Source organism: Pygocentrus nattereri, chromosome 18 (assembly GCF_015220715.1).
Source record: "Pygocentrus nattereri isolate fPygNat1 chromosome 18, fPygNat1.pri, whole genome shotgun sequence".
Taxonomy (NCBI): domain Eukaryota; kingdom Metazoa; phylum Chordata; class Actinopteri; order Characiformes; family Serrasalmidae; genus Pygocentrus; species Pygocentrus nattereri.
The window spans coordinates 9,924,244-9,942,326 of NC_051228.1; the positions used below are offsets into that span (position 1 = coordinate 9,924,244).

Sequence of the window (18,083 nt, forward strand, 5' to 3'; positions counted from 1 at the left end):
CAGACTAATGGACTTCAGTGACTGTCTTTGCAGAGAAATCCCTTACTGGAATAACCTAGTTTTTGATACAGTCTAGCCATAGATATGCTTTGACACGATCACTCTGATTTAAGGAATGAATGCTTACAATTACTAACAAATAAACATTTAATGTAATGCAAAAATATTAATATTGATACCTCTGCTGACTTGAATACTATGGATAATACAGAGAGTAAATGGACAGCTTGCCTGCTGGCAAACCGGAGATGAACTGTGTCTTTTGGACCTGCATGTTTGTGCTTTCAGCTATGCTGAAAATATATTTATGTAATACAGCAGGGAAGCCCAGAGAAGGTGGGGTTGTGAACATATTTAAGATGTTTACGTGAATGGAACTGACTAAGATCTGTTTGCAGAGGGTGCCTTTCATAGAATTAAAATCCCTAAATCATTTTTTTAATTACTTAATTAATAAACTATACTATACATACTGTACTGATAAATAGTGGCCAGCTAGTTTTGACATACTAATCAGAATAACAGTATGTGATTTTGGATGCAGCATACGATTTATAAACTATGCAAATATCGAACAGTTATTCCTTGCTGAAAGACAAATGGTCAGTGGTTCGTCGGTTTTGACCAATAGGACGCAAGAACCGTTACCCCCTTTTCCGTGTCGTCATTGGCGAGAGGAGAAGCGAGTGGTCCAATCGGATCGTTTTCCGCTCGGAACTCGGCCCTCTGATTGGACGCTGGCGGTGCGCCCTTCGCCTCCAGACGGAGGAGGAACTGTCGATCCTGCCCACCGCCGACTGTCGACTAAGCAGTCTAGCCCGGGCTGCAGTGCTGCCGAAATGGGGGGCTTGGCCCCATGCCACTCGTACTAGTCAAAATTAGCTCATTGTTGAATGTAGTTAGTAGCCAAGTAGGCGCACTGGCGGTGGGCTCCCTGACCGGCTCTCCGTGCAGCTCTGTGCGGAGAGCGGTCTTCTCCTCCTGCCGCGGGGCCGCGTTTAAACTACCGTTAACTCACGGCAATTTCCAAAGCCCTCGGTCGCTCGCCGTGCAGGTCTGCTTCTCTGAAACTTCGGGTGAAAAGAGGACAACAAAGGCACTGAACTGTAAGTTCACGACTGCATATGAAATTGCAGTAGACTAGAGAGGTTAACGTTAACTTATTTCACGGCAAGTTAGAAATTTAGCGCTGGTTGACTTTCTGTAGGCAGGGCATAATTTATTTATTCACTGACAGGAGCGGTGGGTCAAATAAGGCAAATAAGCGCTGCCCAGTTGTAGTTGCAGTCAGCAGCCATGCAGACAGACAGCATATATAAGTCAGGCTAGACGTCCGTTTGACCGTATGAACAGCCCTGAATACGGACAAACCTAGTTAGCATATTAAAAAGGCTCCTAAATATTTATTTAACCCGCTTTATACTTTTCATAAGTTGCTGAAGCCACAATATATATTTACATATATTATAACCGCCGTTTTGGTGTCGCTAGCCAAGTTAGCGAGCTAGCTGGCTAGCCGCTTCTTTGTTCGTGAATCTTGTTCCAGAGCATAAAGTCACGGCTTTGAGCTAAAACTGCCATAACTGGCACAGCGGTGACTTTCGACTACCTCGACCGAACTGTTCGAGGTAACGGGCGGTCTTGCTGTTCGTAATTTCCGCGTATTTAACGAGAATATTCAGAGAACGTTAAGCTAGTTTAGCGCTTTAGCTAGCAGAGTTAAAACAGAAGAGCAGAAATTCCTGTCAGCTAACCGGAGCTGGTATGCGGAATTCGGTTAGCAGCGGTTTAATGTGGCCCTTCTGCTAATAATATAGATTTTTCTTGCACTCTTTTCTCATACAAGTAACCAAAGTGCAAAGTTACCCGGTGCTTGTAGGTGAACACAATATGTGCCAGACAGTCTAATTTCATCAGCTGGCCAGAGTGGCAGAGGCAGCCAAGCACACAGTCAGTCAGTCAGTCAGTCGCCTCAGTTTAACCCGAATTTTAAATTCCTGTTTTTGGTGAAAGACGACGATGGCGTTGGATTACGCGATATGAAATTGTCTCCGACCCACAAACCCCCTTATTTCCTTCGAAAAAAGAAGAAACTGGCATTTTGGCTGAAGTCGGCTTCTTTATTCGCCAGTTCGAATTCTGCCGTTCCACCTTAAATGGTGCCCCAGGCACCAGAATGTCACTGCTGCACCATTTAAGGTGGAACGGGAAAACTGCAACAAGACGCTGGCGAATAAAGAAGCTTCGTGTTTTACAGTCTCTCGTTCTCCAACTCCTCACAGGGAGGCTTGTCTTGTCTTGGCTGCTGATTTGTGAGGCTCCAGCAGCTGTTGGTTGCATGGATTGCACCGTCCTAAATTTAGGCAGCTACAGGGATAGATGAAGTCATGCATCCGGTTTACCAAATGGACATGTCCCCCCTTTTATTTCTTCCTTTTTTTTGCAGGGTAGTTGTTGCAGTCACCCCCACCCCCCCCCCACCCAATTTTAAAATTCTCAGTGCCCACACCAAGGGCATGCCTGAAACCTCTGCATAGTCTCCTTCAGTTCAGTTCCAGCCATTTCATGAGCCACCCGTCTCTCTCTTTTTTTGTGTCTGGCAGTGTTCTCTCCTTTAATCCACTGCAGTGCAAGAGCTGTTTGTGCAGACAATCATGGTAAGCCTTCTCCTTTTCTGTTATTCTTACTTTAATTTCAAGTCCACAATGCAGAATATTGTCCTGTGGTACTATATTAAGATGCTATTACAGTTGCTATCAGCAGGATTGTTGATATTTTCATGGTGGACCTGGTGATCACTGCACAAATCCTGGTGAGTTTTGGCAGTAGACCACCAGTATAATTCAGTTGTGCTTGGTCTACGTATATACCCTATTGTAAGGATATTCTCTTCTTCCAGTCTGGGTCTGCAGCTGTACCAGGTAGTGTCGGTCTTGGAGTCAGCACTGGGGTCTGCCTTCTCACTCAGCTGGAGCTGTGTCAGTAGGGGCGTGTTTTCCAGAATCCGTCTGCGCTGCAGCAGGCAGAGGGTTCATCGGGTTTGGGCGCGCTCACAGTGGCGGGTTTGGGGGGGAGGAGGGAATGTGACCTCATTTGACTGGACTTGGAGGCGCTCCAAGCTGCAGTCAGGGAAGTGGAATAGAAGGGATTTGAGCAGGTGCCTGGCCCCACTATTGTGACAGAGCATGCTTGCCTCAGAAATAAATGCATTCTCCTAAACCGTGCCCAATCAGCTGGAGCGCTCAGGACCGTTATGCTGCAGATCATGGCGGATGATTGAGGGAGTTGCAGACCTGGACCTGATTAATATTATTATCATTTAATTATTTATTGTAAAATTAGAATTAAAAAAAAATGTCTGATTAAATAATACCCCACCTCAAGGCACTGGGTTTGATTATTGCCTTATTTTGGTCTTTTTCATACATTAAGAATGTGAAAGAAATGTATAGCTGTGATGCATATTGCTATTAACATGAGTATGATGTCATTCAGCTGCATTCTGGGTTTTCATCAGTACTCATTCACATGGTGCTGCTGTTTCTCTTCAAGGTTCCTGCTTCTGAATCAAACTAACAGCAGCAATGGTGGATCCCATTAGGTGAGTTGCAGCATTGATGCTACAGCAAAGGGCATACAGTTAAGATAAAATGGGCATTAGGCTGGAGGATGCTCTGTAAAAGCAACAAGAATGGCATGACTCCCAATTAAATGGGAATCATGATTTTTTTTTTTTTGGGTTAGAATCAAGATCACTTACAATTCTTTAACCTGCCTGTTGTGTAAGTAACAATATGCATATTTACTGAATTAATACTTAATTTACTAATACTGAATTGCACCGCAAAATTCAACATACTGCGCAACATGCATAATACAGTTGTGGCTACCATTATTGGCACCTTGAGATTTTAAGTACACAATGTACCATGTCTCCAAAAAGTGTTGTGAAGCATCTTTGGTCAGTATACGTTTATGCTCGGTACACAACGGCTGACGGTAAAGAAATACAGTTAAAAAAAAAAAAAAAAGCCAGAGACCTAAAAGGATAGAAGTATTAGACTTACCTGTGATAAATTAGAAATTAGAATCACCTGTGATACATGAGGACTCACATGACTTGAATTAACCAATGAATAATGACTTCAGCGCGTGAAAAGGCCAATTTCCCTGATCCCTTTTCACAAAGGTGAGCATGAGAGCTGTATGAGAGCCTCAGAAGTGCTATTAATCTCTGAACACAAGAATGATAAGTGACACTTTGAGCCTGTGTCATACACCACACACTAAACCCAGAAGGACTTTATGGGTGAAGCCAAGGAACACTTCTTTGTTGAAAGACATAAGAAGGCACAACCAATATTTGTGAAAATGTACCTAGATAAACCACAATCCTTTTGGGCAAATGTTTTGTGGACAGACGAAACAAAAATAGAGCTTGTTGGCAGCGCAGACCAGCAATTTGCTTATAGGAGATGAAATGAAGCTTATACACACAACACCACCCTGCCTATAGGTAAAGATGGTGGTGGATTCATAATGTTGTGAGGCTGCTCTGCTGACTCAGGTACTGGAAGCCTTAAGCAAAGTGAAGGAATAATGAAATCGGAAGGTTATCAAAGCATTTCAGAACGAAATGTGCTACCTAGTTTAAGGAAGCTAGGTTTGGGTCAAAGATCATGGGTCCTCCAGCATAACAACCCAAAGGATGCATCAAAAAAGCACAACAGACTGGTTGCAAAGGCAGAAGTGGGGTGTTTTAAACAGGCCAGCAATGAGTCTTGATCTCAACCCCATTGAAAATCTTTGGAGAGAGCTGAAATCTGCCATAGGGAAGACACACCCTGCAGACATTCAAGAGCTTGAGAAGTTTGCAATGGACAAATTTCCAATAGACAGGTGAAGAAGCTTGTATACAGCTACCAAAATGTTTGGAGGCTGTTGTTGCTGCTAAAGGGTGTGCAACAAAAGATTTGAAAAGGGGTGCCATTAATACTGTCCATGTCAGATTATTTTTGTTTCTTTTCTTTAAAATCACTTCCCACGTTGAAACAAATTATAATAAATAAAACAATGTATACTTTAAAATAATTAAAATAATTGCCCAATTGTTTGAAGAACAACTGCTTGACATGTCTCTGACCTACAAATAATTTTTTTTGTCCCCAGTGTTTACTTTGCTGTTTGTGGGGGTTTGTGTACAAAAAAGTCATATTTGTTTTTTCTTGCTCTTGTTATTTCTTAGAAGTAAACAGGCTTATTTTACTACTTTGCCTTTAAGACTGACTATACGACTCTGTTTTGATTGCCCATATATTTTAAAATGTGCCTCTTTAAAAAAAAAAAAAAAAAAGCAGTTCCTTCTGAAATGCTCCCTATAACTTCAGCTTGAATAGGCGGGGCAAACCTGCTGTAAGCTCAGTAGGTTCATATATGCAAGGGCAAGATTGAGTGGTACCATTTTAAAACCTTAAGAGTTTACATACCACTTCAAACTCTTATTTCTTATTTCTCAGAATTTGTTTTTCAGTGATGGGGGCCCTTTTAAAGTACTTCGTTAAGGCTGTTGCAGTGGCAAATTTTCAGCACAGAGATGTCGGGGTGTGATACCACAGCCAAAGTGCATTTAGCAATCAGCTGACTTAGTTAAACAGTGACAGATGCTGCAGGAGTATTTTGTCCATGCTTCTAATGGCACGCAGCTCATGGCAAACAGCAGAAACTAGACTTAAACACATGGGCTTTTTTACAAGCAGCAGCAGCGCAGCGGAGAAGCGTTGTGGTTAATGCTTCTGATATAAAGCTTCATTTGTCTGTGCTCTCAGGAGAAATAAAAATGCCAAATTATGGCGGTGATGTGCCCATTGTGGTCGGCGCTGCAGCCCTACTGTGGCCTGCAAAATTTACAATGTTCTTAAATTATTTTGAGTAATTTTAGTACAATTTTTTTTGTGCAGCCCCTAGATACCACTGGCATCCACCAATTGTTTTGATGATTACTGGGTAATAAATAATAAATTTAATAAAAAATATGAAGCAGAAAAATAACATACCATGCATAGAAGAACATCATAGGAAAAAGGAACTATGAAGCCTTAAAAAGTTTCTTACTGTAAGAGAATCTGATTGGAGAATTTAAAGTTGTACGCAGGCGCCTGTTTTTGTTCATTTACCATTATGTTAAATTCAGCAGATGAACAGTGTCAAATTATTTTCATCAAGAAAACGTCATTTGACCATGGGAGCCCAAACATTTGCATTCAACTGTATGCATAGTTATGCAAATTGTCAACTAATGATTGCAGATTTATCAAGAAGATAAATGTTATCGAGTATTTGTGACAGGCCTAATTCATTCTTTTCTCTCTTAGGGTTGACAGCTGGGTCCCTGAGCTGACCAGGATGAAGGGGAGCTGCCGAGAAAAATCAACATTCCTTCCGTCTGATGTAGGATAGAAATGGTCTCTCCAATAACACTGAACGAGGAAGGGGCGGGGAGATCCCCAGTATACAATTTTTTTTGTTTTCTAAATCGTGTATATCCTCTTTTTTTATGGTATGTGGTAAAGATGAATTATGACTCTGGGGATGACGTCCCCATCTGTGTGATTTAATATGTTAGAAATGCTTGGGACTCTAAGCCTTGATGATATGTTAATGTCCTTTGGAGGAGACGGAGTTATGCCAAATGACACAAAGCACCTCGTGACAGACCTGACCGATCGGAGCTGTAAAGACCCACGCGTCTGCGATGTTTACGACTTCCACAGGCGGCCCCCCTGGGGCCGAGAAAACTTGCAGCAGCATGTCATCCACTTATCCACTTCCCCACAAAGTAGGATCCTTTTTTGGTTTGTTTTTTCGTTTATTTCAGTGTTCGTACCGTTACGTTTGTCTCTGTGGACCCACCAAAGACATTTGACTTGACGCTCACCCCTACCAGTTTCCTCTTTCAAATATTTACGGTAACATTGCTATGGGCAAATATGTTCATGAGTCAAATAAACTTTCTCTTCCAGCACACAACCCAACACCTTCTTTCTGCTGGACCTGGATTTAATCAAATTAGGCGGTCCCTCTGTTCCTGGTTCCCTCCTTCATTTCAAGTCCCACCCATGCCTCCACACTACAGCAATTGATCTGTCTCCACACACTAAACTGCAGAAACAAAGCCTATATTCTCACACTCTACAGTATTTACTGAGGCTAAGAGTCCCCGATTTCCATGCAGTTACTAGATGCTTTGTAGTACATAATTTTATTTTTTGTTGTTGTTGTTGTTGTTGTTGTTGTTTTTTAACTTTGCTTTGTTTAAAGTTTTTGCTTCTTTTTTTCTTTTTCTTTGCGAGTATATTAAAGTGTAATCATGTGCGTTGTGATATAGAAGTAGCTGTAGAAAATGCATCGTTTCCTTGTGGTAAGTGATTGAGATGCTGCCACGGATTTGAGACACTGATGAATGGTGCTATTTTGGTCTTTAATCTGCTACTTGGTAAGGTAGCCAAGATGGGTTTTTATTTCGTATTTTCGCGTTCAGAGAAGGTGTTGGTTCTTCGTTGTATGGTTATCGTAACTTGGTCTGGATTGACTCTCTCCCCCGCCCCCTGTTGTTTCTGTGTGGCTTTCTCATTGGATTTCAAAGGATGGACGTTAACTAAAGACCACGAGGAACAGTTTTCTTTGAGGAGACGATCTTTTGCGCAAAATTATGATCGTAAAGACAGCGGGAGCAATCACAAAACTGCAATCAAACAATGTTTTCCCTTTAAGGTTCCGAGTCAGTACGAAGGGGTAGTTAGACTAGGCATTCTGGCAATAGCAAACTAGCAAACCATCTGTGAGCTCTTCCTCCTTGATGTAGTAGCGTCAAGGATCCGTCTTGGAATGTATCTGCACAATTTTGCATTTAATAACTTAAATCGAGTACACAGGAAATCAGAAACGGTATCTCCGCGTACGTAGATGTTGTTGCTGTTTTGAATGTCTTTGCAAAGTTACAGTGGCAGAAAGGCGATTTCTTTCGAGGCGTCTCTTTTCTCCTGCTTAAGGTGAAAAATGCCCATTTACCCAGGGAAACAGCAATGTCTGTTGTGTCTACCTGAGGGTTAATCCGCCAGACAGGATTTGTCTGTTAACCGGATGGCTTGACTGCCCAACAGCAGTAGAGAGTAAGGGGCATGACTGGTGGACAGCATAAACATTTTTTTGAAGCGTATCCATCTAAGAAATCTTATTCGGTGGAGTTGCCACCATTGATAGGTTCAGGGTTCCCAATCTGCTGCACACTCTTCACCAGCTGGTAATTACTGGATGCTTCTCGGGGTTCCACGTGGCCTTGTGCACGAGACCCTACCACTCGGTACACAATCCAATCATGCTTTTTTCCAAGCTAAAAAAAAAAAACAAACAAATAATGTAGCACTGATAAATGATAGTCTAACTGACATTTTTAACAAGTGAGTTGTGAGTTCTTTTGAGGATAGAACCAAAAAGCTTTATATTTATTCTTTTGGGTAGTTCAGTAGCAAAGTGCTGTCCTGCAGTATTTGCAGTTTTGTCTTTGCTTCCAGTTAACATATACTTTTGAACAATCCTAATTCAACGACCAACTTGAAAGCCCACATTAGTTTCTTTGTCTTCCATTTTTTTTCCACTATAGTGGGGACCTTCCCAGCTTGCTTTAGACCTTCCCTAGTGCTGATGGCATATCAACAGCATGCTTTCCGCGTTTTGTTTTTCATCTTGATACTAATTCTTTTTGAGTTTCCTCACATAGATTAGGTATGCCAGCTGTCTTGTAAATAGCGAGTAGCTTAGGCAGGGTCTGATGTAGTATGTTGAGATACTATGTAATAACTATTGGTGTGTTTAAAAAAAAAAAAAAAAAAGTTGGCTTGTGATTGATAATGATGCACTCTGTATTGTATAAGTACTTTTTTGGCAATTTAACCAGTAGTTGAATAAATATGCAAGCTCTCATTGTGTTTTTGGACTGTTTTATCTGTTTCAAATATGAGGAATCATTAATACCATATGACCACTCCAGTCAAACTAAATCATTTTGTTTAATATCCAACTCATGCTTTGTTATATTGTAGACTTTGAAGTATTGTAATGTACAGTGGAAAAAGGTCATAAATATGCATTGGCTTCATTAGACAAACCTCTGTAGAGAATTTCTGCTGGAAAAGAAACCTTTTCACAGTTGTAATCACATGGAAACTGCTGCAAAGGAAATTCTAGTTGGGCAATACCTCGCTGACCTCAAACTGCTCATGCAGCTTGGAACTCTGTAAGCTAGTTGTTTACACTGGCATCCCAGTCTTTCAGTTTTTCCACAGATGTTACTTGATGTGTTTTGACAATTTGGAGATTGCCACTATTCATAAACATATTTATTTAACTTTCTCTCCATCGTATACACCTTTGTATTCAGGCGTTAAAGGTCAAGGCAAAAAGGAAAAATTTAACCATCTGTTGTAAACATGCCTAATTGCTTCCTGTGGCAGTCCCACAGTAGTGCTGAGGTTTAAAGACTAGGAAAACCCCCTCCAGATAATCCATCTTGAAGGTGGGGGAAACTTAAGAAAAACGGTAAGCATTTTGGGGTGGATACAGGGGAGCAGGATGTTACCCAAATATCATGTCTGGATTTATGATCCTTTACATCGGTGCATTCCTTTATAACGACGGGGTGTATTCCACATGGCTGCAATGCATGCTGTGGTGAAAGAATATGGAGGAACAAAAATACAAATTGTGAATTCTTTGAAACCAGTGAGGCTGAGGAGGCAGTGCTGCATTACAGAATATTACATATGTTAAATCCTAGTTTTAGGCTGCAATGCCCCTTTGAATCGAGGGGGAGCCTGAAGCCTGCCCTTTGGCTTAGAAGGTCTGCCACTGAGGATCTCTACAGATTTGAATATGAAATTGAGGATTAAGATCCTATATGCTTCGAAAAACTCGTGTTCACCTCTATTGAATTTGACCAAACGTGTAGCTTTGCTTTCTGGGTTAAAATCGTTGTACCCCAGCTTCTCAGTTTACTCCAAAATCTCACTGCCACAAAAGGCCTTTCATCACCACTGAGTTACCTGTTGTGTGTTAAATGCTCACATAACATTAATGCTTTTAACCAACTTGAAGTGGAATTGATAAGGTGTCCCATTTCCCAGTTAATGGCCTTTTCTGGGCAACTGCAGAGCCAAAGGCTAAATAATATCAGCCACATTTAGTTGCAGCAGTAAAAGTCTTGATTAAAGCATACCAAGTGTGATTTGTCCTGCAGAAGAAGCCATGTCATTTCCAAACAGAGGCACTGAAACAGCATGGATAGACAGAGCTTTATTCATGATGAAAAGAAAATGGAGCAAGAACACGAAACACATGCCTAATCCATAATCAAGAATTTTTTCAGCTCTCCTACCTGGTGCTCTCCTTCTCCAGTAGCTGGAAAGCCTGCTTTAAAAAAGTCAAGACTTATTCTCCTAAACAGATGCATGTCCCATTATAACTGAGAGGAGAAAGTAATCCAATGAGGGCCTCTCTGGATGTCACACACGAACCGAAGCGTCTAAGATGACTTTGGCTCTCTGCAAGGCTTGACAAGAGATATAGAAAGATGCCGCCAAGTTCGATCTTGCTGAGCACCTTGGATCAGATGGTCTAAAGCAGTAATTCCCCTCTTTGATGATAAAGTACCCCTGCCCTTCACATTTAAGTGTAAAAAGGTGTGTTAGGGCAAGGGAGGAACATGCAAGGCAGTGGTACTCCAGGACCAGAGTTGGCAACCACTGGTGTAATGCCAGGGTTTCCATCTCTGCTACTTATCATCTACCCTCCTACATAATTCAGTTTCCTTTAGTTAATTGAGATCACTATAGCTCTGGATCAATGACTGTTTAGAGCAGTTGTCACCAAACCACCTCCTGAAAGTTCAGCATATCAAGGCCTTTGGAGGAGAATGATTGGTGGAATGCCCTGCGATGGACTGGCAACCTGTCCAGGGTGTATCCTGTCTTCTGCCCAATGACTGCTGGTATAGGCTCCAGCACCTTGCTTGACTCCTCTTCAGTGATCAGTCAGGCATGTTTGAGACAGCTTAATGCAACATAATAAAATCTTAATTTTAAAAACAAAGTATATTCTGCATATCATCACAAACTCTGGTGCAGCAGCATTTTGCTGCTTTTATGCTGTATTTCTAATGGTTACGTACTACATGTAAAGGATTGTGGGTTACTGAAAGATACACCAGTTAAGTTCTATGACTGTACCGAAAAGAAGCCTCATTTGCCTTGTCCTTGATTAGATGCATCAGGTGTTAGATTTGAGTTCAAGGTGAAACCTGCAGGAAGGTAGATCTCCAGGAGGTTTGGTAACTGCTGTAGGAGAAGTGAGCCAGCAACCAAAAGGTTTTAGGTTCAAATGCCAGGTTGCCAAAGGCAAATACCGGTTGGGTACACCAGGTTGTGCCCTTGGGCAAGGCACCAAATTGATGCCACCGGGTGGCGCCACTGCTGATCATGCTGTGCTGCTGCCAAGCTGGGCACTTTTAGGCAACAAAATGACTAATGTCCTTTCTAAAATGGATCAATGAAGTGTAACTTAACTCTACATAAGACTTGACTCGCTTTCCTATTCCCTGTCCTGGTGGTCGACAAGACTACACCCATTGATGTTTCCCCTGCACTGACACAGCTGATTCAAACAATTAAATGTTCTATGAATAGCTGAGGAGTTGGATCAGTTATCAAGGTATTTAGAGCAGGGATAACACAGAACTCTGACACAGAACAATGCTGTGCCTCCATAACTTTGAGGCAAGTAATGCTGTTTCACATGCAATGGCCAGAACACACAAAGCCCTTTAAGACAATATGAGCAATGACTATTCTGTTCTCTAATTTGATAATAGGTCTCCTCACAGGAAGAGACAGTATCCTGTTTACATGAGGCCCTGCGCTGAAGGTTTTTGTCCTCAAGAGCCCACAGGATTTTTCCAGGTCACCAGACGCAGATAAAATTGTTTGCATTCCCAAACGTATTTATTGACAGAAACACTGCTCTGGAAAACAGGGTTAAACTTGGACTCTGCTATGCTGAAACCATCTGTAAACTGTTATAGCTTCAAGGTTTATGAGTCGTTCATTCTTGAAAGAAAAAAAAACAAAGAGTATCGCGTTGTTGATATGACCAAGAAAGGCCGTGTAATGCAAATCTTTTGAATGCTGTTCTTCGAAGGTTGGATTATAGGGCCCAGGGCCATGGGGAAGGCCAGATTTGCTTTTGATCAGTCATGCAACATCACAAGCTCCACATGTGGCAAAGAAAAAGTCCTGCACAATGCACAAAGCAAAGTATCACAGTCCTACTGGCCAACCCCCTCCCTTCCACTCCTCAAAATCTTTCGAGGTGAGCGAGTGCATCTGGCATACTTTTTTTCTTGGCAATGTGCCATGACACACAGAACTCCAGTGCTTATATAGCTTCGCTGCAGATGTAGGCAGTGTATTATGGTCAGGGACGGCCAGGGGAGCTGGACCAACAGGGAACCGTTGCAATCTTCTGGACAAGCAGCATTGCCAGCTGTCATTTTAGACAACACACCTTCGCTTCAATCTCAAGACAAATCTTAAGCTTTCACTTTGCCAGATCAAACATGTTCCTACTGTAGAGTAAACTGAAGGATGTTAAATCTGTGCTCCATCAAGTTTGGATGAGGGCATAGCTTGCATAAAAGTAAACAGCGACCAAGAGACGTTACTGAAACAAAGCTTAGTTGCCACACAATGAGTAAGCAATATCAATACCATGTGGTGAGGTTGAGATTAAGGCACTTGGCTAACAGATATTAACATGTTTCCTCTTGTGTTCATTGGGCAATACTGTATAGTAGCCTGTACTTTAATACAAGTCTCATATCTAGGGCTTAAGACCATAAATCTGAATTATTACTTTGCATGCTGCATGTACCAGTGGTAGCCAAATGGGATCAAATGCCTCTATAGCTTGTAGTGAATTGGATACTGTCCACAGCCACTTTACAAATACTTAAATTCCAGATTAGAACATGGTGAAATGTCTAGTATTTGGCCATCATCCAAAACCATCTCAGGTCATTAGGGTCTTACAGATGAAGAGTCTTCAGATGAAACAATTATTCATGTTTGAGGTGATCAATTTATGTATTGTATAATATTATCTTTGCCCTTATATTAATACCTAGCAAATGACGCTCCCTGTATTAGAAATGGGATCTCTGGTAAGAGATGTGTAGCTGTTTCCTCTATTTGTGAGTGGCCTCTTAAGACCACTGAATAAGTCAGTGTCTGCTAAAGAGCACTTAGAGTCCAGTCCGAGAGGAGTAGAATGATTGTTCCATTAAGCCAGATATACAAACAGTTCTGGAACTCCCTCTACTGGTGGTAAACTGTACACAACACTGAAACCCAGGAGCATTCAAAAACAAAAAAACTGCTGTCGACAAGGATTTTTATTGACAAGAGTCTCCAGCTCAGCTACAGTAAACCATGTTCAATGATTTTTCGTAACAGCAAAGAAAGACGAGAACGTGTTACTGTGCAAAAACAATACAAAGGAATACAGCAGCAAAATTTCCTACAGCAGAGTCATTCTAACAATTGAGGACAAAAAAATTGATAATACAAGCTTTTTCCACGATCATTTCCACATGTAATATAATGCGTCTGAGAATATTTAATACTGTATAAAATTCAAAATCAGTGTCAACAATGCCAATGTAACCTTAAAGACTGCGGAATGTGCTGTACAAATGGTCCATTATCCTTCATTTGATTGTCAGATTAGTTGGATGGTTTGGAAAAAAAAAAGTTGACTGATTGAGATGCTAGTCGACGTATTGACAAGACTCCAAGAACCCAGTGCCATTTCTTTTGGAGTTTCTGAGTCTTTATAGACTTATGGCGTGGAATTCTTTAGAAAGGAGTTCCAAGTTTGTTTAAAACTTCCCTCTAGAACTCCGGAATACTTCCAGGTCTCAGTATATGCCTACAACTTTTGACTCTTTCTGTCCATCTCAACTCCTAACCTTTCTTGGTGAAAACAGTCATGTTTCGTTTTTTGTCCGAGGCCCATGTGCAGTCTTCACCACCTTGGCGCTGCTCTTTGTCTCCTGCTCGGAACTCTCTGACAGGTTGTCTTTGGATCCATTCTTCTTCTGCAGCAAGAAAAACACAGGCATTTCTGAGCCACTGTATAAAAACACCTCCCAGCAACTGGTCATCTGCCTAAACCCACTGTCTGGAAGAACGCTTGCCACATCCACACAGACCACGACCTGATCTTCCAAAATATCTGCAGCTGTGTGGAAAGTATTCCAAGGGGGAAATGGTATATTCTACAGTATACAGTATATTCAACAACCAGGACTAAATACATTGCAATATATTTTAGGGTTCATTGCATTTTGAATGGAAAGAAATTGCTAAGCATAAATCCATGCAAAACAAACACTTGTAGGTGAAGGAATGTGAGCTAGTATTCTAGTATAGTCATTCCCAGTCCCAATTCAGTAGAGACCCATTGCCATTCTAAAAAAGCAATGCTAAATTGCAGCAGTGTGAAGCACCACTCTTATAAAACAGGAAAGTTACTTGAGTGCCAATAGTGACCTCTTGTGGAGAATCTTCAGCCTGCTAAATATGGGTGACTGTTTCAAGCCAGGTCAATGAAGTCCTTCACATCTGAAAAACTCACCACACAGTGTTTAACATCTACAAGTTTTAGATTAGAATTTTTTAAATGGATTTTTTTGTAACGTCTCTAAAAAGTATATAAAAGTATATAACAAAAACAGAACTTGTGGGTTTTTTTTGGATGACTGTATTAGTTACTATACATATGAAGATAACAGAAATAACTGAATAAAGTATTGTTCAGGAATCAGTTTAAGAAATCATTATTGAAAGATTTCCAGTGATACCCTGCTCTACTTAAATAAGGGAAAGAAAACATGTGGAAGGTGGGAATACTTCAAGACCAGGACTGGGTACCATTTCTCTAGGGAACAGAAGTGGGTGTGACTGACCTGTGAGGTGGAGGTGCTGGACCCGGGCACGTCTGCAGTGCGGGTGACAGGGAGTGGGGGCACCAGATCAGTTCGAGAGCTACAGAGGAGTGAGGGTGAGGGGTGGGTGTCAAAATACAAGAATAATAAAAAAAAAAAACATAAACAGACAGTGATGACGTTGATGTGAATGTGTTCCACCACTGGATCAGTATGTTTCTTGTCCCCTATCAGTGACCTGTGGAGGGAAATGTGATCTCTGCACAGACCAAAATTGCTTGACTCCAGACTTACTTGACCTCTGAGAGGACGGACCTCTCGCCGTCGGAGCAGTGCGAGCGCCGGTACTGCCGGAAGCTCCGAGGTGAATGAGAGTGCCGGATGCGGATTGGATCACCTTGGGTTCTGCAATGAGATACGAGCAGTTACTTTGCATGATGGGTTTTCGGAGCAGCTAAATCCTTCCTTGCACTGATGTGCAAATGCACTGTACAGACTGAGAGTCTGTTAAAGCATTAGATTTATAGCATGTCCCACCAGGGATGGATGTAGAGATGCAGCATACTGAATTATTAATATTGTATTATGAACACCTTTGTGTGGTGAAGAATACAAAGAAGCAGAAGAGATGACCTAGTTTGGCAATGGGGACTCTCTATTTTAAACCTTACAGCTTATCCTGTTCAGCAGTACAAATTATTTATGATCACTATTTACAGTATCTCTGATAGAAGAGAACTATTTGTTACCTTTAAATTGACGGCCTTACAATCTACAGTAGAAGTGGAGTCCTAGAATGGTAGAAAAGCCTCCCAGATGGCTTCTAGGTACCACTGATTAGTGTTGGGATTTTCGTAAAAGCCACTTCAGACGCTTTTAAAACAGAATTCTTTTCCTAGGAAAGAATTCCTTTCTACATCTTTATGTACTCTTAATTATCTTTATATACATTTATATATGTATAACCGCAAAATGTAAAGAAACAGAATGCATTGCATGGAACTTTATATTTAATTTAAAATAGCACACAAACAACATATCAAATGTTGAAACTGAGAAAATGTTATTGTAAAATATAGTGTTTTTTCCCAAACACTAACTGAGTGCTGTTAAAAGAAGAGGTGATACAACACAGTGGTGAACATGTCCCTATCCCAGCTTTTTGAATCATGTTGCTTGCATCAATTTGTGCTTTCAATTTCAATTTCATTTGATATGTTGTCTTTGTATTAAGTTCAATTAAACAGGGAGTTTACATGATTGGCATGTCATTCCGTTTTTTTTTTACATTTCATAGTGTCCCAACTTTTTAGGAAACAGGGTTGTAGATACTTTGACAGGCCTTTGTCTTGGGTTTGGAACCAGAATCTCATGCATTCTACCGACAGATTTCTCCAGGCCTAAATTCTGAGGCTGCTCAATTATATCCATTACCCAAGCCATTTCAATGACAGTCTGTCAGCATGAATGAGGCATAGGAGGGATTACTCACTCTACTTTCTTATAGGGAATCTCCTTTAGTTGTTCCTCAGTAAGGCCAGATGGATCAACCAGCTCTTTCCTGCACACAAACACACCATTATAGACCACTATAGAGTGAGCATCCTTAACACGACATTATCACAGCTTGGCTGGGCTTTAATGAATACTCTAGGCATTAATTCAGCAGTAGGGATTTTTTTGTAGACTTCCTGACTATCTTAATAGGCAATGTGAAAAAAAGACAGCTTTAGTCTGTAACGGGGAGCGAGGAGGCGGACGCACACGCTGAGATAAGCGAGATTTATTACGGGCAAATCCAGGGTCGTGGTCAGAACAGTCCAGGGTCAATGAGCCGACACGTACAGAGTTGGGGTAAGACATAACAAAGACTAGAATCAACACAACCAAAGACCAGGTACAAAGACACGATACAAAGGTACAAAGATACAAAGACTGGCAAACGGAAGGGGCAAACACAGGGCTTAAATACACGGAACAATGAGGGACAGGTGATAACAATCAGGGGCGGAGTTACAAGACCAAAACATGAGCACATGGACAGGACTGGGAGGAGCCAACCGTGACATAGACCATTTAGACCAATTACACAGAGTCTGTGAAGATCAACAAGAAGTATATAGTACCTGCATGAACTGCATAGTAACAAATACATGCTTTTAATGATATCATCTTATTTTTTTGTTCACTTGTACTAATTGTTTTTGTTTTGCCTAGTGGTCCTGTTGTTTTATTAGTGTTGTTTTGTTAATGTTGTTAATGCTGAATTAAGTAAAGTGTTTTTAAAAATGTAGTGCTGTTTAAATGAACATAAAATACTGTCCAGGCTTATAATGCTATATTTTTACCATATTGCCCACCCTTAGTCTTATAGGGAAGAGTACATTAGTCAGGCTTATCTTGAGTCTTGAAGAAAATGTGATAGCTTTTTGGTTTAGTGAACTTAGTATGACTTACTGAATATGTTTCCACAACTGCTCCTTGGCCTGCACATCAGGACTTCTTCTACAAAAAGAAAGAAATAGATTTATATTAATCTTCAAAGGTTACCAGTGTTATGATTTAAGACAGGATTCGTTCACAAGGGCCCACACAAGCACATCTGACTTAAGGGGCCTATATTTTTTGTGCTTCATTTTTGTTTTGTAACAGTTGTGTGGCTTTACATACCAAAAATATTATTATATAACCATTTTACAGCCTCACTTTATCCCTTACAATTGTTTTTGTTACTGTGCCTTTAAGAGTCTTCTTCTTCTTCTTCTTTCGGCTGCTCCCTTTAGGGGTCACCACAGCGGCTTTATGAGTGATATATGTAAATTATCTCTGTTCTGTTGGGCTGCTCTGTATTGTGCCTCATTTAGCAGTCTGAGCTGAAACACTTCAGCATATTATTTTGGCATGAATGGGTGGAGCTAAACTGCTGTAGGCTGAATAGATGGATATACAGTTGTATGCAAAAGTTTGGGCACCCCTCAAATTCCATGTACTGTTGTTGATTTTCTAGGTGAAAGCATGTGAACACAACCTC

The 18,083-nt window shown here is 41.0% G+C and overlaps 1 protein-coding gene and 1 long non-coding RNA gene across 2 annotated transcripts in view; one reads left to right on the forward strand and one right to left on the reverse strand.

Annotated features, from left to right (window-relative positions):
* Window positions 1-774: 774 nt before the first annotated feature.
* On the forward strand, window positions 775-8,929 carry LOC119266025. The gene is made up of 4 exons (XR_005131811.1): window positions 775-1,106; window positions 2,604-2,657; window positions 3,553-3,601; window positions 6,372-8,929. It is a non-coding gene; the product is annotated as an uncharacterized LOC119266025 (long non-coding RNA).
* A 4,551-nt stretch (window positions 8,930-13,480) lies between these two features.
* Window positions 13,481-18,083, reverse strand: part of epb41l4a (erythrocyte membrane protein band 4.1 like 4A) — an 87,225-nt gene continuing 82,622 nt past the window's right edge. Inside the window, exons 19-23 of the mRNA XM_017710771.2 lie at window positions 17,510-17,557; window positions 16,545-16,613; window positions 15,347-15,457; window positions 15,074-15,152; window positions 13,481-14,203 (exon numbers count right to left, since the gene is read on the reverse strand). Coding sequence (XP_017566260.1) covers window positions 14,093-14,203; window positions 15,074-15,152; window positions 15,347-15,457; window positions 16,545-16,613; window positions 17,510-17,557 — 418 coding nt within the window. The 3' untranslated portion in view covers window positions 13,481-14,092. The remainder of the gene's footprint in view (window positions 14,204-15,073; window positions 15,153-15,346; window positions 15,458-16,544; window positions 16,614-17,509; window positions 17,558-18,083) is intronic.